At 44.3% G+C, this 25,304-nt stretch overlaps 1 protein-coding gene across 4 annotated transcripts in view; it reads right to left on the minus strand.

The window, feature by feature from the left end:
- The window catches only part of ptprr (protein tyrosine phosphatase receptor type R), a 144,182-nt gene that overhangs the window by 24,537 nt on the left and 94,341 nt on the right, over positions 1-25,304 (minus strand). For 3 of the 4 annotated variants that reach the window (XR_014599121.1, XM_084038504.1, XM_084038503.1), the window contains exons 3-8: positions 16,315-16,428; positions 16,087-16,236; positions 15,636-15,740; positions 14,197-14,319; positions 13,100-13,221; positions 12,884-13,018 (exon numbers count right to left, since the gene is read on the minus strand). Coding sequence is in view for 3 of the 4 variants with exons in the window: in XM_084038504.1 (XP_083894630.1) it covers positions 12,884-13,018; positions 13,100-13,221; positions 14,197-14,319; positions 15,636-15,740; positions 16,087-16,236; positions 16,315-16,428 (749 nt within the window). In the remaining variant the exon portion in view is untranslated. Of the gene's footprint in view, positions 1-12,883; positions 13,019-13,099; positions 13,222-14,196; positions 14,320-15,635; positions 15,741-16,086; positions 16,237-16,314; positions 16,429-19,755; positions 19,911-25,304 lie in introns of all 4 variants that reach the window. The other variant, XM_084038505.1, reaches the window with a different exon arrangement.

Below are 25,304 nucleotides of genomic sequence, written 5' to 3' on the forward strand. Positions count from 1 at the left end.
GGTCAGATGGAGGGGAAAGATGCAGGACAGACCTGGTAAACCCAAACAGGTCGTTAGGGTGAGGCGAAGATTAACTCAGGCTGTGTGGGGCCTGTGGGGAAACCTGATGACTCGTACTGAGGACATCGTCAGGCAGTGGAAGGAACACTTGGAGGATGTCCTGAACCCAATCAACACATCTTCTGTGGAGGAGGCAGAGCCTGAAGAGTCAGGGGGCTCACCCATTTCCCTGGCAGAGGTAATTGAGGTAGTTAAAAAGATGCCCAGAGATTCGCCCTGAGATGCTAAAGGCCCTAGACATTGTGGGGCTGTCATGGCTGACACATCTCCACATCCCATTTTTAAAAAAGGGGACCGGAGGGTGTGCTTGAATTACTGAGGAATCACACTGCTCAGCCTCCCTGGGTAAGTTTACTCCAGGGTGCTGGAAAGGCTCCGGCCGATTGACGAACCTGGGAATTTGGATTCTGTCCAGCCCGTGGAACAGTGGACCAAGTGAAGTCCAAGTGAAGTGTTGGGGAACTAGCAGGAGCATATTCGGTTATTAATAGATTATTATTTATATCAACAGAATTATTGATATTAATAGGATTATTAATATAATTAATAATAAACTGGGCACCACCCTGACATCAGGGAAAAGATAACCGAACCTGTATTCACTCTCAATATAAAGGGGTTTGTACTCAAATACCAATAATTAATAACTATTAGCATATGAGTACAACATGGATGCAAACAGCGCCCCGAAAAGCGAAACTCGCTTTTTTCATGGCCAAATAGGTCACTTGTGTGATTTGTCCAGATCCGAAGAGTGGGGGGGGAACTGCGCTGAGCAGAACCAAATAAGTACCAACTGGGGGGGGCAAAAACTGTCAGCCAGTCTCGAAGGCACACCAGTGTGCTGCTGATCTATGATTGGCCATTCACCGCATCAATCGAGTTGCGCGAAGACGCAGCTGAAACAAGTGATGATTGAAGACGGCGGAGCGGAGACGGATTCGGAGCTGAGATTTGGAGTACGAGTGTCGAAACATCAAACGTAACGTTAATATTAGCTTTTTTCGTTGGCTGGCTATGCTTTGAGCATATTTAGCTTGGTTATGAACTGTCTTTTAGTCAATGAATGTTAGCCTTATAAGCCTGTAAACGCATAGCCCTCGTGTGTCATGATGTATTTTGAGGTAACATTAAATGTTAGCTAGTAAAGAGGAACTAATGTGCAAGTCTGGTCGCGTTTCTGCTGTTTTGGTAACGCTCCTCTCCTCCGTGTACATTTGTTACGCGTGTGTATTTGTGTAGTCTTCACCGGCATAAAATAAAAGTTTGCCGCTTACGGTGCGCGTTTGGGTCGCGGTGCGCGGAAAGGAGAGCTAGACACCGTGGCGGCGACCGAGTGACCTTCATCTCCGTCCGCATAGTGCTCTTTCTACGTTATTCACTCACACACACACACACACACACACACACACAGTACACTGTGTACTTGGTTCACAAATACCACATACATTGATCACTATTAATAACATCTCTTGTTATTATGCCTTATTTTGTTACTTGATGTTATGTTGCTACCTTATGTTGCAATACAAGACTATGCTTGTATAGCCTAGTCATGTCAATATCATGTAATATCATCATGTAATATTTGAATTCCAGATGGAGTATGGCTGCAAGAAAACCTGTGCAAGTGCACAAGAAAGCAAGAGGACTGCACAGGAAGAGGAGAAGGAAGCACGGCAGAGATAGCAGCTAAGCAAAGAAATGCTGCTAGAAAGAAAAAGAAGACACAATGATACTTAGCAGCACATCACAAAATCACAAAAAATAAATGAACAAATGTAAATGTCTGTGCACCCTGGCAGAGGGAGTTGTGGCACATGTTACTACAAGCAATTTTTCCCCAGTTCACTGTTAAATGGAAAGCCCTAGATTTGTTTTTTGTACATAGTTTTATGAAATGATTAAACACAATTTATTACTTAACCTGTGTATGTCTCTTATTGATTTGGTAGGTGTCTAAGAATATACGTTTTTCTAGTTTAACAAGTTTTTATTGTTTAATATATCTACCATACTGATCAAAGTAAAATTAGGCAGCCTAGGGATGTTTTTTCTCAATATTGAGGAGAGGACATTTGAATCCCCCCCCCCCCCCCCCCCTTTGCAGAGAAGAGGTTGATATCATTCATTCTTATACAACATGAATAAACACATCAGTATGTTCAAAAGGGGTTTATTAACAATAAACAAATAAACATACACTAAGTCTAAGTGGCCTATCTAACTAAATACTATACAAGTGTGTGTGTGTGTGTGTGTGTGTTACAAGATGGCAGCTGTGGGTGTCGACCAGTCAGCTATGTGTGAGGCTGTGTAGTCCTGCCTGGAGAACAAGTTCCTATATATGTGTATAATTAGTGTAATATACACTTACCCACCGGCCACTTTATTAGATACACCTTGCTAGTACCAGTTTGGACCCCCTTTTGCCTTCAGAACTGCTTTAATCCTTCGTGGCATAGATTCAACAAGGTACTGGAAACATCCCTCAGAGTTTGGTCCATATTGACATGATAGCATCACGCAGTTGCTGCAGATTTGTCTGCTGCACATCCATGATGCGAATCTCCCGTTCCACCACATCCCAAAGGTGCTCTATTGGATTGAGATCTGGTGACTGTGGCGGCCATTTGAGTACAGTGAACTCATTGTCATGTTCAAGAAACCAGTCTGAGATGATTCGCGCTTTATGACATGGCGCGTTATCCTGCTCAGAAGATGGGTACACTGTGGTCATAAAGGGATGGACATGGTCAGCAACAATACTCAGGTAGGCTGTGGCGTTGACACGATGCTCAATTGGTACTAATGGGCCCAAAGTGTGCCAAGAAAATATCCCCCACACCATTACACCACCACCACCAGCTTGAACCGTTGATACAAGGCAGGATGGATCCATGCTTTTATGTTGTTGACGCCAAATTCTGACCCTACCATCCGAATGTCGCAGCAGAAATCGAGACTCATCAGACCAGGCAACGTTTTTCCAATGTTCTATTGTCCAATTTTGGTGAGCCTGTGCGAATTGTAGCTTCAGTTTCCTGTTCTTAGCTGACAGGAGTGGCACCCGGTGTGGTCTTCTGCTGCTGTAGCCCATCCGCCTCAAGGTTCAACGTGTTGTGCGTTCAGAGATGCTCTTCTGCATACCTTGGTTGTAACGAGTGCTTATTTGAGTTACTGTTGCCTTTCTATCAGCTCGAAGCAGTCCGGCCATTCTCCTCTGACCTCTGGCATCAACAAGGCATTTGCGCCCACAGAACTGCCGCTCACTGGATATTTTCTCTTTTTCGGACCATTCGGACCATTCTCTGTGACACTTTCATTGACACAGGCCTGCAGGCAGATGCGGGAGGGGGAAAGACCCCCTGTGGAGGTGCGTGGCTGTGTTTCCACACAGAGGACACTCCAATCTGAATGTTCAGAAACAATTCAATCTGCATCCATGAATTGTTTCATAGACACAAACCCTGAGGTCCCAACAGAGGTTTACAGTTTAAACAGCGGTGTGTGTAGCATTTGAACAAATGTAAATCCACAGTGTTGTGCAGGTTGTGGTTAAAGTCAGTAGAGAAGTGTGTAGAATAGAATAGGCTTTATTTGTCACTATACGAGTACATACAGCGAAATTGCAAAATCACCCTGTCCGTACATATACAGCATACAGTACATATAGTAGACAGACATAACGGGATAACCAGTTGGTAACAGTAGGTAGAAAGGGGGGAGGACAAGAGGAAGGGGGAGGAGGGGAAAAAAGGCTGCTCTCAGACTGTGTTCCTATGGGGGAGCACAGTATGGGACCGGGGAAAAAACCTCAGCAACAATGCAACATATAAGCATACTTAACAACATGAGAACTCAAAACAACAACAACAACCTGCACCAGGGGAGGGGGGTAAGGGGGAGGGAGGTGTACCAACTTTGTAGCTTTGAAAACTGTGTCCAAACAATAAAAAGGAGTTTGGTCCACATGAACTGCTGCTGTGCAGAATCTAGTTAAGAGTTTTCAACATGTGACTTCACTGTGCTCGCTGTCGTTGATCAATCAGAAAAAACTGTGAGTGGTGGAAGTGTAAAATGAGTCTTAGGCTACGTTCACACCGCAGTTACAAGTGACCTGAATCTGATTTTTTCGCTCATATGTGACCCATATCTGATTTGCTTTTGACAATGTGAACAGCACAAGTCGCATTGAATCTGACATTTTCTAATCAGATTCAGGCCACATTTAAATGTGGTACTGAATCGGATACGTATCAGATTTTTTTGAATGCGACCGCAGTCTGAACAGCCAGGTCGCATTTAATGCGACTTTGACGTCATTCTGACCCGCGCTGCACTGTTTTGTAAATGAATGACAAATAAAGTTGATTGAAAAGCGGGCGGGAGCCAAAACAAACATGGAGGACAGCAGCGAAGCAAATTTGCCGGCTGCCGCCACACACTGTTTTTAGCATGAAGCCATACAGTCCCACGTTACCGGTTGCCGTTGCTATGTTCGCTTCCGTAAACACCGCTGTGGCGTGATGTCATCAATGATCAACTGCGCATGCGGGTCACTTCAGGAGCGTGAGCTGTTCACACAGCAATCCGTAGACAGGCCGCATTTAAAGAGGTAATGTGAACAGCCAAACAAAAAATCGGATTTGAGCCATAAATCGGAATTGTGCATTAAGACCTGCGGTGTGAACGTAGCCTTAGTGTTCATGAATCACTGAAGCAGCTCCAATGTACTTGTACTTGACATGAGGACGGAAGACCATGGACTCTGTGTACATTGTTTATGGAGGAAACCTGCTACACTATCTGAATCTTTGAGTGCACACACACACACACACACACACACACACACACACACACACACACACACATGCGCCTCGGTTTGAAGCCTCCTTGTCTGCACGTACGCAGCTCAACACCAAGTGTCCAACAATCACAGGTTACAGGTTACTGTTCACAAACACTTCCGTCCCTAAACATGGCTCAGAGGATGAATCCAAGGACTCACAGGTGTGTTGCTGTCCACACTCCTGCATACAATCATCATGGTATATGTGCAAGCTTTGCTGATGATTGTCCAGTCACTCTTTGACTCAGAGATGTTTCTTTCTCCCTGTTGAGAACCAGAGCACACACTGACTTGACAAGTTGTGCAGCCGGTGTTCAAAAAAACAACAGACACTTTACTAACTAACAAAGAAACCAAAGATAACATTTGTATTTATAACATAAAACGGCAAATTAACACAATAGTCAGTCCAGCACTGCATGATGGGAAATGCTGGCGTTGCCACACACATTCTGGCTACAGCAGAGGTCAAAACAAAGTCCTTAACCCTTTAAGTACGATCCTGTCGCCAGCGACAGAAATTAACATAAATACTGTTACTTCTCAACCATTCTCGCTATCGCTAATTCCAACGGCTCCTAACAGCAGAGAGGCTGCACTTTCCATAGATATACATGACATTACAGTAATGACGTGGCTTTTGGAGGGGGGGAGGGCAGAAGCGTGCGCAGCTGCAGCGAAGAAGGGCGGAGACGGCAAAGTGGAGCGCTGTTTTGGTGGACTTTTTGTGGACTTTTAGCGGACTTTTCGCAGAGGTTTCTGTGTAAATAAGTTTTGTATATAATATAATAGTGTTAGTATTGTTTTTGAGTGATCAATAAGTGTTTACATCCAGCTCATTGATTGTTTGTTTGGATCTGAATCCTCCATGTTTTTTTGTTTTTTTTGTAGTTTTGTATAGTTTATTGATCGTATTATTAGCTGTGAATATGGACAAATGTGTGTTGAGGAGGAGATCGACCAGGGAGAGGAAAGTCCCCTGCAGATTTGTGGGTGAAGATGAACAGGAGGAAGGACCGTCTTCATCACAACTACAGTAAGTAATAGTGTTTCTTGACAGTCAAGTCAACAAACACTATTACAAGTGTAGTTTTTTTCAAGTGTAGTTTTTTTCTTGTTGACTTTGTCTCACACTGCTGTAATGCTTTCAATTCGGGTAGCAAAGTATACAGTTATTTCTCTGTGTCGAGGTTCTTATGTATAAATCTTATCTCATCTTATGATATATCTTTATATCTTTAGAGATCCTTCTAATGAAGTACCAGCAGTGGTACAGGGTGGGGACGGAGTCGGATCAGAGGCAGAGGAGGTGCTGATGCTACTGGTGATGCTCCTCCTGGCGGGTCACCGCATCACCAAGAGGCCTGGGAGTTTTTTGATATTGCTAGCAGCTTTATTGTGCACAAGGAGCAGCAGCAGAAGCCAACGACCCACCTAAGCCCCCCACTCAAGGCCACTGTCATGTCCCCACCGATGCAAGAGAGGACACTAAGGGCCTGTCCACACAAAAACGTTTTCAGTGCGTAAACGCAGAAGTCTTGTGCGTTTCGCCCTTCCGTCCATACAAATCCGGCGTTTTCACAGCGTGAAAATGCACTTTTTTGAAACCAGCTCTCAGGGTGGAAAAGAAAAAAACGGCACCCCTCCGTTTCATGTTCGTTTTCGTGTGGACGGCGAAAACGAATACGCTGACGTCATCGCCCCGCTCCTCGACCCTCGAGCCTGACTTCTTCCCCCGCGACGTCTCGTAACAACAACAATAACGGCGGCCTCCGTGCTCGTAGCAGATATTCTGCTCGTCTGTCACAGACAACACTAAAACACAAAAAGACACAAAAAAGTCACAGATATGCTACTTTATTACGATGCTAACAAACAACCGCTAGCTAACTTCCCATGAATGTAGGCATTTATTTTTCTAATTAAGCCATCTCAACGTGTGAGAATGTTTTTGTAGCAGAAACAGCGCCGCATAAGGGCCTGGAATATGTACTACAGCGCGCTGAGTCGTTTTCAGTGGATTCGTCTGGACACGGATTTTCTTGAAACGACACCAAGGCAAAACGGAGAAAAAAAGTTTGTTTTGCTTCGTCTGGACGGCCCCTAAGAATAGAAAGAAGGCAGGCCTGGGGAGGAAACAGTGCACTCTCTGCCATAGAAGCACCCTGGATGTGTGAGGAACGCATGTTGGGCTACGTCTTCAGCTGGACAGGAACTGTTTCAGGGAATACCACTGCAGCCAAAAAAGCCCGGACAAAGAAAAGCTAACAGCCTGTAACATGGACACTGAAAGCTCTAGGCAAACAAAACAGTTTGAGAAGATGTAAAAATGGTTAAATTTCATTTCTGTAATCGCAAAAATGTTCGTTGTGTACATTCGTTTATAAAGAGAAACCTGATGAAAATTCAAACATATTTTTTACATTTTTGTTTTTGCACACTGTTTTAAGCATTTCGTATAATTCTGACAAAAACTTACCAGATTTTGAAAGCTACACTTGTCTTGAAAAAAGGAGCAAAGTAATTTGCAAAAAAGGACATTTTATGACACATTTACTGCAAAAAAGACAGAAGGACCAACAATTATAGGACTTAGAGGGTTAAATCCTGAAAGTGTGGACTCCACTCTTGCACAGTGCAACCAAAATTACTACTATGATGCTGTATTGATGTGATGCGTTGTACTGACCAGCAGACGCCACCAGAGGTCAGTGTCTCTATAGATAGCTCAGGTAGCTGAGCTCAGAAAGATGGAAGTCCTTACAGTTTTTTCCAATTGCTTAACAGCGGGCACAACTGCAGCTACCTGTGTAAAAGTCACATCACCAACACTCACCTGAGTAAACATCACATCAGCTGCAGAATTCACTCCAAACAACACAACTCTTCACACACATCTCCAACAGGCTCAGTGCTGCGAAACACTTTCAACAATTATCAAGGAGACGATGCACACTGTCACTCAGAACACACTGAGAGGAAAAACACTTACATCACACACCAATAAACGTTAAGACACTTTTCAGTTTGAATCATTAGAGTGACTTAACACAAATCAATATTGTCTTAAAGGAAAGAGGGAAATTCTTTCATGTTAACATTTTTATTTATATATGTATCTCATATATAGGCCTATATATATATTGTGGCGCCCGCGGGACAGAGGTAAGGAGGAGGGAACCGGGGAGCATAATAAATAACGTGTATGTACCGCCGTGGCATGTGACAGCCACAGCGCTGTTGCCACCGCACTCTATCCATCCCTCCAAGGCACCGCGCAGGGAACGGACGGCGTGCCATATATGGAGTTCCGATTGCCCATCAGAATCACCGGCGTGGAGGAACACGGCTGGGAGGAAATCAACGCATGATGACAGGAGGGGATAAAAGGAGACGACGGAGAACACTTTCGTGTGGAGAGTAAGGAGATGATGAGAGAGAGAGAGAGAGAGAGAAAAAAAAAAAAAAAAAAAAAAAAAAAAAGAAGCCCTGTGTATGACCCGCTTCTGTAGGAGAACCCTGCGCCCTGATCGACCCCCGGACCGTCTGGCTACCCGCCTCTACTTCGACCCCCGCCTGCCTGACCGTCGCCTCTCCCGCCGAGCCCCGGACCGTATGACTGCCCGTCCCTGTGTACCGAACCCCGCTCTCGCCCAATGACGTCGCCTCAGCCTCAGCCCCCTCAAGCCAGCCCCGCACTCCGCGGCATTGACAGCAGGGTGCGAGTTACGGGGGAGCAGGGGGAGCCATGGCTCCCCTGGTGGCCACCTGAGCTCCCCTGGAAACATGATTTGTGAAATTTGGGGGGAGCTCTAAAATATTGATATGATTGCCAAATTAATTATATTTTGGCCATGGTTTTCCCTCAAAGGTGTAAAATAAGAGAAATAAAATTGTATTTTTAGTTCGTGATTCATGAAAAAAGTGTTGCCTGCTTGCACGTCGGAGGCGCTTGAAGCGTGGGGGCGCTGCCTGCAGGCCGCAGCTTCATGGTTGGTGCCGCTGGCTGCTCTTATCGCGTGTTTGGCTCTGTGTACAGCTATAGCCTATAGCCATGCGGCGTTCACACCGAACGCGATAGACGCGAATACAATCGCGTCAGAAGCGTGTATCGCGCCGCTTGATCATTTTGGACTTTTTTAGCGTCATTCGCGCCATTCGCTTCATTCGCGTCATTCGCTTCATTCGCGCATGACGCTCATTTTTGAGGGGAGCCGGCGGGTCACGTCGGCGGACCCTCCTCCTCCGCCTCGGGGTACCCGATGCCAGAGTCCGTGAGCCTCCTCCGGGAGCCACGTCCCTCGCACCTCTCCCCAGAGTCGGGGCCACATTCGACCTCAGATCAGATGAGACAATTAACCCGCTGAATTTAAGCATATTACTAAGCGGAGGAAAATAAACTATCTAGGATTCCCTCAGTAGCGGCGAGCGAAGAGGGAAGAGCCCAGCGCCGAATCCCCGTCCGACGGGCGGGCGGACGTGGGAAATGTGGCGTACGGAAGACCGATTGCCCGGTGTCGCGCGGGGGCTTGAGTCCTTCTGTCATCTGTCTGTCGGCTTGAACTCGTCGCTGATTGGATGTCGCGGCGCGATGCCGCCTGAAAAGTTCGATATTTTCAACTTTATTCGCGCCGCGTCAGACGCGCCATTCGCGCCGCGTCAGACGCGGCATTCGCTTCATTCGCGTCAGACGCGCCATTCGCGCCATTCGCGTCATTCGCGCCATTCGCGCCGCGTCTCATCGCGCCAGACGCTCCATTCGCGCCGCCTCCGCCTGAATCGCGTGTCATCGCGCCATTTACATTGGTTTTCAATGTAGAGTCGCCGCTCAATTCGCGTCTATCGCGTTCGGTGTGAACGCCCCTTCTCATGTGATGTATGATGTGATGATGATCGATCGGGTGTTTCATGTAAATATTGTACATAGACCTATGGTGTGCGTGCAACGGATTTTCTCTTTATAATAGGCATATGCTGTTGCTATTAATGACAGGATCAGCATTTAAACTTTGCCCGCCTCCAAAAAAAAAAATGATCGCCCGCCCCCAGCCCCGGCTCCCCCGGACACCGTGGTATAACTCGCACACTGATTGACAGCATCCCTGCAACAGTCTTTAATAAAGAACATTAATTGTGAATTTGGTGTGGACAGCCCTGCGTACTTTTTTTGAAGGTGAAAAAAAAAATTTATGGTGCTGAACCGGGGCCGGATTGGAAGATTTAACGGGCTAGATATTTAAATTATGCAAATCAGCGGGTGACACCAAACAACGTCTGCCCAAGCAAGTCAGAGCTTTTCTTTCTCTCACACAGTGACCTGGAGAGACGCAGCCGCATTTGAGAGGACGATCGCGCATGTGTGCGCAATTGCACATAGCGTGTGTTGGCCCCTCTCCACTACACAATACACCTCGGCTCTAATCTCATCACCTCTCTGCTGCTGAGCACTGTGGGCCGAGCCGATGCATGTCTCTCTCTCCCCGGGCCGGGAGAGTTATCATACCGTACTGTGCGTGTGTGTCCAAGCGTGTGTGTGCGTGCGTGGAGTGCTCAGAGTGTTTAGGGCGGGGATGGAGGGCACAAAAAAAATATTTGCACCAGAGCCTATCACCATGATATACGCTACTGATTTCACTGATACTGAAAACATTAGATTTGGTCTTAAAAAAGTATTTTTCCATTTGTTGTTGTATTTGCCGCTTCTGTGCGTATATTGAAATTGAATCCTGGCGGCGCCACTGGGAAGAGCTCCAGATTATGGGCGGGGAAATTATGACAGTCATTGTTTTTTTGTGAAGATAAGATCCTGATTGGAAGAAAGGATGAGATTGACAACCTGACATAGGCGTGGAAATCTTGGAACCAACAGCATATAAACCGAGGGCACACAGCGCTCGGCTGGTCATTACCCCGGGGTAATCCACGATGTTTGGATCCTGTATTGGCTAATAAACATCTTTTTCTTTCGATTAAAGACTGGCTGGACTTCTTTTCATCTGGGACTACAATTGTGAGGCTATATGTTAGATAGTTAGTTTATCTGAACTGGACCTAGAAATAATGTAGTAGAAGGTTTTTCGCTACAACAATTGGCGAGCCCAGCCAGGAGGACTGGTCCGGCACACAGCCTGCGGCTGAGGACTGGGAGGGCGCGCCCACATACCGCTAAGGTCAGATAAACATTATTATTATTGCGAGTAATGCTGTCCACTCCTCCCAGCCCACAAGTCTAAGGTATTGTCAAAAAACCTTTCCGAAAGAACCTAGAGCCTAGGAATGTTTTTTTTATTAAAAACAATTATTTAAAAAAAAAATTATTATATAACCTGAAATAAGGTATTTTAAGGAAGCATAACAGCAGTCTTCAATCCAAACAATTTATGATTGTGTGATTTATGCATGCATATGAAGGTTAAGATCATGATATGAGAATTATAAAAATGTGTAAAATGACTGGAGAAAGAAATATCTATGTGTAAACCATGCCTAAAAATGGATACATTAGAACAGCTGATTTTTAATGTGTTAATTTTTATGTGGATTTGCATGTGTTTTAGTATAATAAGTGGAATAATATGGTGTGTTGCAAGAAACATGGTAATAATGAGAATAATGCATAATATATCACAAGAAAATAATACTAACTCACTGTTTAATCAAGTAAATGGAACTGGGAATGGGGAGTAGAGAAATTTAAAGCTCAGCTGAGGATAGATGTATGTTAATGTCTGTCATTTATGTTGTAGAGAAAACTCAAAAGTCTGAATTGGAAGATTGCTGGAACCTTTTTTGGGGTGATCTAGACTTAAGAGTTCTTAGTGAAAATAGAGGATTAAGTGTCGAGGAACAACTTCAAAAAAGTAGGTTGTGGCCTTGAGGCACCAGGGACAGTCCTAGGGAAGGACTGTAGCCTGATAAGATAAGATACAGCGCCGATAAGAGGGCTGTGGTCTGCTATAGGAACAGCACCTAAAAGAGGACTGTTGCCTATATTTCTGTTATTTATGTGGTCCGTCGTTTATGTTGTAAAAGAACTGAAAAAGTCTGAATTGGAAGATTGCTGGAACCTTTTTTGGGGTGATCTAGACTTAAGAGTTCTGAGTGAAAATAGAGGATTAAGTGTCGAGAAACAACTTCAAAAAAGTAGCTTGTGGCCTTGAGGCACCGCGGACAGCTCCTAGGGAAGGACTGTAGCCTGATAAGATAAGATACAGCGCCTACAAGAGGGCTGTTGCCTGTAAGAGTAGCTACATAAAATAGGTAGGGAAAACAACTGTAAAATAAAAAAGCATAAGGCCTTGTAAATATGTAGGCTACATAAAAGTGCGCAAAGTGACAAAATATGTGATATGCTATCGGGAAATAGAGGAGAGCAGGAGTACAGTATAAATAAAAAAAGGGAGTAAAAGTGATAGAGTAACAGTAGTAAATAATAAAAGTAGAGAAATCAAATAAGTAAGAATTAAGAGAAAAATTAGTTAAAGGTGAAAAAGGCATAACTAGAGGAATAAAATGAGTAAGAATTAAAAGAAAGTTATTTAAAGGTCCGTCTATCGGCTACCGCTTATCCTGTACGCAGGGTCGCTGGAGCCGATCCCAGCAGTAATAATTTAAAGTAAAAAGAAAAATAAAAGCAGAGAAAATAGCAAGAAAGTAGCATTCAAAAGAAAATTAGTTAAAGGTAAACAAGTTAAAGTTGTAATAAAAAAAAAAAAGTAAGACATAAAAGAAAGTAATTTAAAGAATAAATCAACAGTCTGAGGGCCAGATTAGGAGAAGGCGAGCGAAATAATATGTGATAATACAGGAGCAAGATAGCACAGCGCCGTCGGGCCGCTGCACCCGGCCAGTGTGTAAAAGAAAAATGGGTACAAATTACAGTATACAGTCAGAAGGACTGACAGCAGTTGAATTGGTAATGTTGAAACACCCAAGACAAAAAAGACAAATTAAAAAACAAACACTTCTTACCTTTCTTGCAGTCCTGCGGCAGGTTTCATCCTGAAGGGGGAGGGGCAGGGCTTTAGCTCGTTATTGGCTGTCACTTGGGCAATGCTGGTCAGGGGGGCGTGGCCGTTGCTGCTGATGACAGGGGCAGGGTTGGAGCTAGGAGAAAAAGTTGGACATCTGGTTAATTTTAATGGATACAAATTGGGACATATTAGGATGCATTGTCAGCTGACTTACCTGGGCAGAGGGACGACAGGGGGAGCGAGGCGGTGACAAGCTACGATTGGCTGCTGCTGGCAAATGGGCGTGGCTACAGATGGAGGGAGCTCAGCTTGTACCATTCTACCTGACGTCACAACCTGGAGGATGAAAAGGGCTCATTAATGAGTCATTAACATGGAACAGGCCTACCAGTTACAGGCCTACCAGGTACAGGCCTACTGGGTACAGGCATCAGGCCTATCAGGTACAGGCCTACCAGTTACAGGTCTACCAGGTACAGTCCTACTGGGTACAGGCATCAGGCCTACCAAGTACAGGCCTACCAAGGTACAGGCCTACCAGGTACAGGCCAAAGGGCTAGTTGCACATACAGGGCTCCCACACCTGGTCTTATGCTAAGATAGTTACAGCGGTTGTATCATCAAAGTTTATGGTGTGTTTTTTTATGGTGAGCTGGTTTATTTATATTATTATATTTTATATTATATTATTATATTTATATTTTCACAGTGATATTTAAACTTTTTGCCATACATGTAGCCATAGCCAGAGCTGTAAAATGCATATATGCATTATTTTAAAATTGTGTGCATAAGAAAAGCTTGTCTTTGTGGTATTTTATTTTATTTACTGATTAATATGTTATTGTTCTAAGATTTTCTATTAAAATAAAGTCAGTAATGACATATTTTGCGTTTTCTTTTTTATTTGAAATAGTATAGAAAAGTATCGAAAAGTATCGAAAAGTATCGAAATACCGGTACCAAAATGTTGGTATCGTGACAACACTAGTCTGTGGTCCCCCAGAGGTCTAGATAGTAGCTCACATTAGTCCAGAGACCAGACTAGACTATGTGGAGAAACCAGAGACTGTCTGTGGTCCCCGAGAGGTCTACGATAGTAGGTTACATTAGTCCAGAGACCAGACCAGACTGTGTGGCGAAACCAGAGACGTCAAGATGACTTCAAACAATACACTAGCGGAAGACTACAGTGTTTCTTATGTCTGTCATGTTTTACATTACGTTACGAAGAGGTGCTGGCTCATAATCTACACATGCTCTTTAGGCTTTTTGTGTATTTTTACAAACATTTTGGTGTCAGGTGCTGACCTTGGTGCCCTTTGACCTCTGGGCGGAGTCTGATTGGACAGTCGGGGTCAGGTGGAGGTCAGGGGGCGGTGCCTTCAGCTGTCTGTCAGAAACCTGAACCTTCTCCTTGAGTCGGTACAAAACCTAGAGATCAGACAGGAGGGAGAAACAGAATATTACTTATTATTCTATTCTATTATTAGAATATCAAATTTTCCTTTTAAAGAAGAACTGATGAAACCTCGAGATGGTGATCCAAATCGGAAATCCAGCAAGTAGACACATCCTGCCATGAGAATTTTAGGGCTATGTATAAAAGTTTGGCATCATTTTTAACAAGAAACCTTTTTACTTTCTCATTAGTTCTTCATTCAAGAGTGATTCAACGGGAAGTTTGTTCCATCAAAGAAAACAATTCAAACATTTACATTTGCCAGACTATGAACAACGTCTTGTTTTGGTTACCGATTTGTGTAGATATCTATATGATCTAGAAACTGGGTTTCCCACCATTTAGTCCTTCTGCAGTATCTTTTCTCCTCCTTCAAAAGTGAATCACTTTTACTTTTATCTAAAACATATTTAGTGCCTTGATAAAAGGCAATTAGCATTCACATGACAACATATTAGAGGGAACAATATTTACAGAGTCAACCCTTACAGAAGAAAGATTGAAGATTGATTTCAAGAAAAGATGCAGTCATGGTATGGTAAAGCAAGTACATTAACTCCTTTGGATATAATTAGGTCCAGGTTATGATCCAGATAATGATGGTTACAGATGTGTTCTTTTCAAGTAGAAGAAAAGTTTTTATCCTCTTGAGGAAACGATGGCATGTTTGACAATATTGCAGCATCAACGTTTGAGCTGCAGCCGTTGGTATGAAACAGGTTTACATCACCGGGTCAGACAGAATAAGGCTCATGCAGCCAAAAGATTACATATAGGCAACACATGATATTAATATAATAACACACTTAGCTAGTTACAGTCAGATCTATGGTGCTCTAGACGGTCAGTGATCTCATGAATACAAATGCTAATTCTGAGCTTCTTCTTTGTTCCATGGCTTTACTGTAAATCCAATGATAAAATCATAAAAATCAAAATATGTTTTCTTGTAATTATTTATGGTTTGCATCAATGGGAACTGCTGCGTCCCTGTGGATGAGAGAAGCAGGTGTACTGCTTCACTACACTATATATGGCCAAGCATGCGCCCATAAAACAACACCAAAATAGCACCAGGGAAACTTGTTAGTTGTAAGTTAGTTTCCTATCTTACCAACGTGTGTATCTGGCGGAAAGGTCCGCTGTGCGTCGGATGGAAAATAGCAATGATACTTGCGTTGGTGTTGAAAGTGCAAGATAGGGCCCTAAGTGCGTGTGTGTGTGTGTTCGTGCTTGTGGGTGTGTCTTTGTGTGTGTGTGTGTGTGTGTGTGTGTGACTGTATTTTACCATTAAGCAGGTGATGACGATGGCGAAGATGGTGAAGAAGAGGATGATGGTGTAAAAACCTTCTCTGCTCCACATATGATCCCTCTGCTCACCCTGCAGGACGTTCTTCTACAGGAAACAATAAGGGTCAAAACAAGGTTCCAGTGCTATGTTGTGTGTGTGAGCTGCTCACTGATTGGTTACTGTAATATTATTACAGAGGAGCTGTCACATCTCTCCACTGGCCCTGAGAGTAATAATACTAATGTCATCTATAAAGCTGCTCTGTTCTTCCTCAGGCTGACAGATGGGACTTTAATTGTTCCATTAAACTTTTAGCAGCAATCTGCTCTCTAATAATCCCAATCCATCCTCTCTGCCCATCACCATGGAGACTAACGAGGCTGTTGAACACGCTGCAGTTACCAAGGAGACGGAGCAGCAGGCACACTAATAGTTTTCAAACACACACCTCAGTTGAGACTTCTGTGATGCCGAAGTGGCCCAGGTGGCGGTGGAGGACCCTGACATTCAGTGATTGGATGACTTCTTCAGCAGGTCGGGGCTCAGTGATGCCCAGCCTATCAGAGGACACGAAGAGCTCGATGCCATTCTTCTTCTCCTGTGAAAGCCATCAATCAATCATTGAATCAATCAATCATTACAATAAAGTATAATAGACAAATATTGTGTGTCTTACATTCAGCCGGTTGATGTGGACGTGACCTGCAGGAACGCCAAGTGCTGCCGCTACGCCATTCCGAAACCACCGAAGAAGACTGACGTTCAGCCTCCTCACATCCACAGCCAGGTACTGAGAGACAATGGGGGGGGGGGGGGGGAGAGAGAGAGAGAGTCATGTTCTGACCATGTGAAGCCGATAATTCTGATTTCATATTTTGACAGTATTGATGAGTAAATATGTTCGTTAACAACCTTTTCTCCAGTGACTCAGATGAGACAAACACCAACTGTGACCATATCAACATTTCATGATTGACAAACACTTATTTTCTTCTTTTCCGATCAAATAATAATATCATTATAATAATAAAACTTTATATGAAACATCATAAACTGCAGCTCAGAATGCTTAAAAAACGAATCCACAAGTCACTGTATTACAGTTTTTTACGATCGCTAAAACAAATTTTCAATACTTTTGACAATATTTCTATTTTCATCATGAATCGGGTGAGTTTGGTTGATTTTTTCCCCCTTATTTCTGCTTGTTTGCATGGCAGTCTTTTCTTTTATAGTGGTGGCAAATATGGAGTTTAAGTTGAACTGAAGACTTACATGAGAAGTTTTAGTGTAAATGTGACCTGTGGCCATTTGTGTGTGTTTTGCGACCCATGTGTGGTTTACGACCTAGGTGTGGTTTACGACCCAGGTGGGGTTTGCGACCCATGCAAGGTCTGGATAAACATCTGAGTTTATTACTCCCGTCCCTGTGAATTGAGAGTGAGAACACACCCACAAAAGATAGATAAATACTATGCTTGTTTCACAGCACATTGAGTCTTCACTTTGTAACAGACCAGCATGTTGCTCTGTGAATTCTCCTCTTGATCAAGATTAAATCCCTGTTTGAATTTTGAGCTGACTCTGATCTCCTTCCTCCAGTTCTAAATGATCGCGGAATTATTTTAACAGAAAGCTGAATTAATTCTGAATTAATGAGTCTTTTGATGTGTTTGTGCCAGTTAATATTTATAGTTTAAAGGGATAGTTCGGAATTTTGTGCACCAGTTAATATTTATAGTTTAAAGGGATAGTTCGGAATTTTGTGCACCCGAGGCAAATCAATTAAAACACTAGACTGTCGATGTATCGATGTATCAATATCTGTGTTGATAGAATGTTTGAAATAAAGAATTCGGCAACTAGAAGAACTGAATGAAATTTCTTGAAAACGTCTCCAGACAATTAAACAAACCGGCTGACTTGGAAAATAGGTCTTATGTCCAAAACTTCTGGTCGATAAGTTAACTGGAAGGGGTTTGTTTGATCAGCCAGCTCCTGTATTGGGAGTTGGAGGCTGGCATTCCTGGCCCACTCCATGCCAGACTGGCTTCAAATTGACTCTGCACATAAGGGAGGTTGAATTGGGAAACTGGGAGTTGGAGGTGAAGGCCATGCATCTCAGGTTGAGGGCTCTTGAGATAGAGCAGGGAGCTGCTGCTGCAGCCAGACCCTCACCCTCCCTGACACCCCAGGACAGTTTTGATGTTAGCAAGAACATCACTTTAGTTCCAACATTTAGAGAGTCTGAAGTGAACTCCTATTTCAACGTGTTATTTCGACCGCATCGCAGCTACGTTGAAATGGCCAATAAATGTATGGCCTCTGCTACAGTAGCATCTAGTTTGCTACAGTGCAAACTAGATGGTAAAGCCCAACAAGTGTGCACGTTTTTGTTAATTGAAGACAGTCTGAATTATGATGATATGAAAGCCACCATACTTCGTGCATACAAGCTAATGCCAGAAGCGTATAGGCAAAAATTCAGGAAATGTGAAAAAACTGCCATCCAAACATATGGGGAATTTGCAAGGGAAAAAGGTGCGCTGTTTGACAAATGGTGCCAAGCCTGTAAAATTGAAACCTTCGAGGGGCTGCGTGAACTATTGCTAATGGAAGAGTTTAAGAATCGGCTTCCTGATAAGATTGTGATTTATCTGAATGAGCAAAAAGTTGTAACCCTTGTTGATAATGCTGTACTGGCAGATGAATTTGCATTCTGTATGCAAGTGCTTTTTTCTTCCCCAGTCCTTTGGAAACCAGTCTCCACGGACCGAAGAGTAAGATCCCCCAATAGCGTTCGTCAAAATAAGTTTACCGCAACTACTGTCTGGGAAACTCGTGAATGTTTTTATTGTCACGAGCAGGGACATCGAATCAACACGTCCTTCTCTTAAAAGAAAAACACAAATTAGACAAACCAAAACACCATCTCCAATTAACCTAATCCAAACCCAACCACCCTCGGCCAAAAGCACAAGGTAGTGGAATCGAAAAAAAAGCAGCCAAGGTAACCCGACTGTGAATACGAGTGTTTCTGTTCTTCTGCTGGGCCAGACTCGTCTCCCCTGTTTCCCGTGTGTGCCATAACCCGTGCTCAAGCATGTACATTTGGAGACTTGGTGTACCTGAGTGACTCCTTCATGAGTTACTCCCAGTTGAACCACCAAGTTCACCTCTCGAGTGTGAAATAAGTGCAACCGTTACAGAGTTCTAGCCTGATGACAAAACCCTCACTTTAGTAGACAAAGAATGGCTGAGTAAGGCTCCGAAAGTGACACAACTGTTTCGGCAGCTAAATCTGCCTTCTGCCTGTCAAAGATCAACTCATCCGCCTCCAACCCCAGGAAACTCTCTCCATGTTCTCCTGCCTCCTCACCCCTACCCCTCCTTCCTCCCTCACTGCTGATGACTTTGCAACTTACTTTACCAAGAAAGTAAAAGACATCAGCTACTCATTCACTCCTATACCCTCCCAGAAAACATCCCCCCCAACTCTCACCTATGATGGCCTTAACAGCTTCAGCCCTCTCTCCTCTGAAGATGTTCACATACTTGTTACATCTAACCTGCTCTCTTGACCCGATTCCCTCCTCTCTTCTCCAAGGCATCTCACACGACATCTTGCCATTCCTCACCACCCTGAGCAACTCCTCCCTCACCTTGTATAAATATGCATTATTTTAGTAATGTCTTAGAAAGTACTGTTTTTATCCTAGAATGTTTAGTTTTATCTTACCTGGTATTTTAGTTATTTATGCACGTTTCTTTCATTTTCTGTTTTGCACGTTTGGATAATTGGGTAATTTGGGTGTTAATTATGCAGATTGGCTGTAATTAGTTTGGATTGGTCACTTTTAGTTTATACATCACGGATGCCACTTATTAGTATGTTGGGATTGCCATGGTAGAGAGATGTCAGGTCTAGTGGCGGTCACACATACTTTTTCAGCCACTTTCGCTACTGTGCTGTTTTCGTGACACTTCATTTTGGAAACATTTATCACCCTAGAAATAAAGCAACACTATCCTTTCGATACAGTTGTTGGAATTGCGTATGAATCCAGACCAGTTCACTAGGCCGACGGCCTTGTCTGAAACTTGGAACTTGACACACCCTGACGAGAGCGCAGATGAAGAGCCAAGGCGCCTTCCAGGGTCTCGCTAGCCTCCAGCTGCAAAAGTGCTTCTTCATCTTCATCTTCTAGCGTCTCCAGTGCGTACGTTCAGGCCGAAGTGGAGCACGCTGCTTTGGTAGCCAAGATGCAGGCGCTTCAAGAAAAACATGCGCTCGAACGTGAAGAGCTGGAATTAAAAGCAAGGAAAGAAGCGCTGGCTTTAAGAACGGATTTGGCTGTTGCGAATGCTAAATTGGGCGTCTTTACAGCAATGCAAGACCAGCAGCCCAGTGAGCGCCGGTCTGAAGCTTCATCCTCCAGTAGCATGGTGAGTTCCACTACCGAATGTATTCTCCCTGCTACTAATAAGAAGTCTGCAAAGCCACCATTAGAAAAAGCTACTAAAGTGTCACCTATAAGTTTAAAAGCCTCTGCCATGTCTCTGCACATAGATAAATCAACCAAGCAAGACACAACAATGAAAACAGAAAAGAAAAGTCCTGGGAAAAGCCCAGTTGATTTTGGTTACAATGCTTTTGCAGAGATAATGGGAAAACATAATGAAATCACCGAAATTCTTGTGAAACAGCAGAAAATATCCTCCCTTCCACCGGTGACAATCCCCATTTTTTTTAATGGTAAACCTCTGCATTACAGATCATTTATCAAAGCAATTGAGCAGGGAATAGAACCCAAAACAGACAATATGCAAGACAGACTGTATTACTTGGAGCAATGTACCACAGGTCACATGCAGCCACAAACCGCATATGCTGAAGCAAAGAAACAACTTGAATTGAACTTTTGAAACAGAGTGAAAATAAAATCTGCATTCGTTGATAAAGCACTGAAATGGGCAGTCATCAAACCAGATGATGCTTATGCATTAAGAGCTTATGCACTGTTTTTTAAGAAGTTGTTTTAACATCATGAATGAAACTGGTTTTATTGATGAGCTGGAAAATGCTACCAATATGTTCTGGTGTCCAAGCTGCCTTTCAGATTGCGGCATAGATGGTGAGTGGCAGTCGTCAACATCGGTGAAAAGCGTGACCGCAGGCCAACACTCAAAGACCTCCTGGATTTTTTGGAGAAGCAAGCAAAAGCTGCATTGGATCCCATCTATGGAGAGGCCCAGATCACGATAGAAAGGGTAACTGCCAAAACCACAAAACCAGTTTACAAACCTAAAGCCAACTTTGCTACATCTGTTGTTCCTGTATGCAGCAGCCCAGTCATAAGCAGTCAAGACCTGAAAAAGGAAATGCAATTCAAACCAATTGTCTTTTCTGTGACAAAAAACATTTAATTAAACTTGTTGTGATTCATTCAGACAGAGACATAACAAAGAAAAGGTGTTTGTCAAGATCAAAGGTTTGTGTTTTGGCTGCCTAGAGAAAGGACATATGAGTAACAGCTGTCCCAAACGTTTGTCATGCCAAACATGTCTAAAGAACCATCCAACTGTTCTTCATATAGAGAACCCACAAGAACCCTCAAAGCAGTCTGAACGTCTCCAGAGTGCTCCAGTCTCCTTAGATCCTGGAAGAGATGCTGGAAGTCATACTGGGGCCGGAGCAAGAGAATGTGCCCTGTGTGTTGTTCTGCGAAATGTCTGCGAAAAAGATTTAACAAAGACCCATCATTCTTTGAAGATTACAGAGAATTCATGCGAAATGTCGGTGCAGAAAAGCATTCTGAATAATCCTGCATGATCAGCTGAAACATGAGGAAGGAAAAGTGTGGTATGTACCACATCACCGTGTCACACAAAAGAAAACATTGCGTGTTGTGTTTGATTGTGCCTCAACCTACGTTGGAACTTCATTGAATAAAGAACTTTTACAAGGGCCATACTTGATGAACACATTGCTAGGCGTTCTCATCCGCTTTCGCCAAGGGCCCATTGCAATGATAACCGATATCAAGGGTATGTTCCATCAAGTCAGAATGGCTGAGGAGCATGTCAACTACCTGCGGTTCCTCAGCCATCAAGTCAGAATGGCTGAGGAGCATGTCAACTACCTGCGGTTCCTCTGGTGGCCTGATGGCGACATCACCAAAGATCTTGCTGAGCACAGAATGTTAGTCCACATATTAGGAGCATGTGTCCTCTCCCAGCTGTGCCACATATGCTCTGTTAAAAACTGCTGACGACAATCAAGATCTGTATCCAGATGAAGTCATAAATACAATCAGGCATCATTTCTGTACAGCAGGCTATCTCTCTGTACCAGCAACTTACAGAGGTGTGTGCCAGAGGGGGCTTCAGGCTCAATAAGTCTGCAACAAGCGCACTGTCCTCTCCCAGATCCCGGAGGAAAACCGTGCCAAAGAAAGTTTCTCTCTGGCACTGCCTCAAGCGGCAGCTTGTAGCCGCAGCTCCCATCGTGTTTTTCGTAACTTTGTTTATTTGTTGGTTTTTGTCTTTCGTTTGTTTTTCAAATAATTACAATCCGTTGAACGTTGAGACAATGGCTGGACTGAGTTTTGTTCCTTTTCTCTGCGTTCTTCTGTTACTTCTATTACTTTTTGTAACAGAGAAATTTGCCGGTAGTAGTGAGGGCATTGTTTACACGCGTGAACAGCTGATTGCGCTGTGTAAGCCTGTGCTGCTGCCCGGAGACAGACCTGCGGTCCCGCAGGAGATACGGAGGAGACCTCGGGGTTGCAGGGCTGGAACCAAACAGAGGGAGAAAAGAAGAAGACACAAGCCAGCGGTCCCAGCGATTATAATGGGAAACGTGAGGTCTTTGGGAAATAAGATGGCAGACTTTCAGCGCTAGTGAAGACCCAGAGGGAATAACGCGAGTGCAGTTTATTTTGCTTCAGTGAAACTTGGCTGCACTCGGACATCCTGGACAGCAGCGTTGAGGTTCCTGGTTACAGTTTGGTACGTGGACACAGAGACTGTTCCAAGAGTCGGAAGAAGAAGAGTGGCGGGCTTGCACTTTATGTGAGTGAGAGGTGGTGCAAATCCTGGACATGTCAGTGTGAAGGAACGTCTCTGTACCCATTACTATCGCTGTTTACATCCCCCCGTCAGCTGATGCAGCAGTGACCTGTGAAGTTATCAGCTCCGCCACGGCTAAACTGCAGACTGAACACCAAGATGCTTTCATGATCATTACAGTTGATTTCAATCAGGCCTCGCTGAACAATATTTTTAATAAGTTTCACCAATATGTTGACTGCCCCACCAGAGACAATAAAACATTGGATTTATTATATGCAAATGTCATGGGCTCATATGATGCCACAGCCCTTCCCCCCCCTCGGCAGGTCAGACCACAACCTGGTCATGATGACTCCTAAGTATGTCCCTCTTGTTAGAAGGCAGCCTGTGCACACCAGGACAGTGAGGAGGTGGACACAGGAGACTGCTGAGGCACTGCAGGACTGCTTCGAGTCGACAGACTGGGATGTACTCTGTGAGCCACATGGGGAGGACATCGATAAGATGACTGACTGCATCACTGATTACATCAGATTCTGTGAAGACACCACCATGTCAACCCGGACCGTTTGCTGCTTGTCCATCAACAAGCCCTGGATTACCAGTGACCTGAAAGCATGAACTCCGAGAGATGCTGAGGACGTGCAAGGACAACTACAGGAGAAAGCTGGAGGCCAAACTCCAACAGAACAGTGTGAGGGATGTGTGGGCGGGCATGAAGCACATCACAGGGATGAAGGGGAAAGACAGGCAGACATCTGGGAGCCTGGATAGAGCTAACCAGTATAACCAGTTTTTCAACAGGTTAAGCTCACCTCCTGTTACCCCTCCGACACCCCCAGCTCCCCACACACTCACACTGTCCCAAATGGCGCGACCCTCCCCCCAGCATTCTCCTGTACAACACCTCTCCATCTGCCCCCCCTATCCAGTTTCAACACCATTCAGCCTCTGCTAATGGGTGACAAGCTACGGGTGGTGGGTGTTGATGACTCTGTGATCTCCTTGATTACTGACTACTTGACAGGCAGGCCACAGTTTGTCCGTCTGGGCAGTGTCCTGTCTGATGTGGTGGTCAGTGATACAGGAGCTCCACAGGAGCTCCACAGGGAACTGTGCCGGTCCTCTTCACCTGACTTTCAGTACAACTCTGAGTCATGTCACCTGCAGAAGTTCTCTGCCGACCCAGCTGTTGTCAGTGTATAAGGGGGGGAGATGAGGGTGAGTACAGGACACTGGTAGACAACTTTGTGGAGTGGTCCGAACAGAATCACCTGCGGCTGAATGTCAACAAGACCAGAGAGATGGTGATCGACTTCGGGAGGAAGAAGAGGATGCCTTCACAGCCACTATGGATCAGGGGGAGTGAGGAGGTGGAGGACTACCAATACTTGGGAGTGGTGATTGACAACAGACTGGACTAGAAATCTAACACAGAGGCTGTGTACAAGAAGGGGATGAGCAGACTTTATTTCCTGAGGATGCTGAGATCCTTCAACATGTGCAGCAAGATGTTGGAGATCTTCTACCAGTCTATTGTTTCCAGCGCCATTTTCTTTGCTGCTGTGTGTTGGGACAGCAGCATCAGTGCCAGCGACACCAACAGACTTGATAAAATCATCTGGCTCTGTACTTGGTCTCAGGCTGGAGTCTCTTAAGACCGTGGTGGAGAGGAGAACGCTGAATAAATTGTTATCCATCATAGACAATGATCAGCACCCTCTCCATCACACAGTGGTCAAACAGTGGAGCACCTTCTCCCACAGGCTGCTCCAGCTCCGCTGTCGGAGGGACAGATACAGGAAATATTTCCTGCCACATGCCATCACACTGTACAATAAAAACTAAAACCTTAGCCTATTATGTTTATCTGTTCACTGCACCTGATTTTTTCACTTTCCAATTTGCACTTTAATTTACTGCTATTTATACATTTTATACTTTTTATATTGCTCTTTTTATATCATTTATTTACCTATTGTGTTTTTTTATCTTTAGTTTCTGTGTTGTCACTGTGTGTAATGCTGCTGCTACACTTTAATTTCCCAGCTTGGGATCAATAAAGTATATCTATCTATCTAAAGACCCTGGACCTCAGCCGTGATCAGCTCCGCTTGGAAAGAGCTCTGGGGGTCCAGTGGGATGTGGAGGGCGACATCTACACGTTCAGTGTCACCAACAAGCACAAGCCACTGACAAAGACGTGGCATTTTGTCTGCCGTGAGTTTATTTATGACCCCTTGGGGTTTTTGGCTCCAGTAATTCCCACTGCAAAGCAAATTCTTCAATGTCTGTGTAAGATGAAGTTTGGCTGGGATGAAGCAGTACCAGTGGAAATATCACAATAATGGAAAAGGCAGACAAGAAGTGTGTGTAGCATTTGTTATTGGGAAAGCAAGAGTAGCACCACTTAAACAAATAACCCTACCGCACTTGGAGCTTGCTAGCTGTTCTAGCTGTGCGCATAGACAAGATGCTCTCAGCTCAACTAGGGCTCAGCCTAAGTCAGTCAGTCTTTTGGTCAGACAGCACATCTGTCCTGAAGTACATTGCAACCACAACTGCACGGCTCCAAGCTGAACCTTGCAGATG

This window comes from Eutrigla gurnardus, assembly GCF_963514095.1.
Source record: "Eutrigla gurnardus genome assembly, chromosome: 21".
Lineage (NCBI taxonomy): Eukaryota > Metazoa > Chordata > Actinopteri > Perciformes > Triglidae > Eutrigla > Eutrigla gurnardus.